Source organism: Austrofundulus limnaeus, unplaced genomic scaffold (genome assembly GCF_001266775.1).
Source record: "Austrofundulus limnaeus strain Quisiro unplaced genomic scaffold, Austrofundulus_limnaeus-1.0 Scaffold6, whole genome shotgun sequence".
NCBI lineage: Eukaryota > Metazoa > Chordata > Actinopteri > Cyprinodontiformes > Rivulidae > Austrofundulus > Austrofundulus limnaeus.
Window position 1 is genome coordinate 1,022,068 of NW_013952408.1, and position 1,594 is coordinate 1,023,661.

Consider the following 1,594-nt stretch of genomic DNA (forward strand, 5'->3'; position numbering starts at 1 on the left):
CATGTCTCACTTTTTGAGCTAAAATACCAAATTGTCTTTCAATTTCAACGTTTCTGACCGTTTTTTATTTGTTATTTTTTTCTTATTTAACTGGATTATGTTGTTTATCTCACAGTTCTGTGGAAATTGAGTTTGGGCAAGTTTATGAACCCTTATAGAGTTTTGTTATTACTCTGTAATGAAATCAACAAGTCTTCTTTACTTAAACTCTTTTTTTCTTCACACAAAAACACTTGGGAAAATATACATTAGCACTTTATTGCCCTTTGATAGAGTTTTCTGCTCTGATTGTATCTTGTAAAACTGTAGTTTGTGTTTTGAAAATTACGTGGCCAATCATCATAGAGCTAATATCAATGTTTCAAATACCTCTCATTGAAGTATAACGTATTGTATGTCAATTATTTTTCTTGTGCTGAAATGTTCTCAGTGAAACTGACTGTATTCCTCAAGCCTCGTATGAACTTTGGTGTGTGAGCTGTGTTTTCACACACATCTCGCCATCTCATCTTATTGTTTCATTGTGCCGCAGGCATTTTGTACATATCAGTGTAAATGTTGCATAAAATGTTTTCTATTCTCTTGTGTTCATCAGTGAATTTGTTTATAAGACAATAAATCTGTATTCACATTTTTTTTTCATTCTTTCTTTCTTTATTTTTTTGGATTTTGACTCAAAGATGACACATTTTCTTACATTTATTTACAAGTTTTTATATGAAATATATACGTATACAAATTTTCATTTAAAAAAATGCATCCGGAATGTTAGAAATATAAAACTTTTTTTTTCAGGACGTAAGAGTTCACTTTTGAGATTTCTTGGCCCCACCTTTAGCCCCTCCTTTGCCTCCTTTTTCCCCTTTCTCTCCTTTGTCACCCTTCCCTTTCCCATCACCAGCATCTTTCTTGGATCCTCCCTTTTCGTCTTTTTCACCCTTTTTCTTAGTTGACGCGTCCTTATCGTTTCCTTTCCCTTCTTTGGCACCCTTGGTCTCTTTCTTGCCTTCTTTGCTCTTTTTTTCTCCCTTTTCTGCGTCCACCTTCCCAGACACGGTTGATACTTCTGCTGTTTCTTCTGGTTTCGCAGCTGCAGTAAAACAAAAGCAAAACAACAAAGCTCAACACTATTTAGGTGCCATCAGACTCACAGTTATAGTGTTTGGTGGATACGATGAGAAGAGATGTAGATTGACTTTTTGTGTATTTTTATTAATGACTTACATCCAATCAACCAGTTTCACTAAAGTTTTTAAACCCCATTTTAAGGACTAATAAAACAGATGACTTTAAATGCAATACTGATAACAGTATTGTTTTGTTGTGTATGTTTGACAGGTTTGTCTAAAGAATGAAACTTTGTGCAGCGATAAAAAACTGTTTTATCAACTTAGTCAGGTCACAGAATAGAATGTACCTGATTGGTTCAACAGGCAGGAAACTTACCGGTATTTCATGTAGCTTCAAAAATTACACAAAAGGCTCAAAAATAAAAGTCAAGTACTATTACATACTAATAATTTTAACTGTTTGATGACGCTGAGACTGCCTCACTAATCAGCCACTTCCATTTATGCACCAGAAGTATGTGCAC

General features: G+C 34.2%; 1 protein-coding gene across 1 annotated transcript in view; it reads right to left on the reverse strand.

Annotated features, from left to right (window-relative positions):
* Window positions 1-60: 60 nt before the first annotated feature.
* tmie (transmembrane inner ear) overlaps window positions 61-1,594 on the reverse strand; it is an 8,376-nt gene continuing 6,842 nt past the window's right edge. The window contains exon 4 of the mRNA XM_014029466.1: window positions 61-1,090. Coding sequence (XP_013884920.1) covers window positions 807-1,090 — 284 coding nt within the window. The 3' untranslated portion in view covers window positions 61-806. The remainder of the gene's footprint in view (window positions 1,091-1,594) is intronic.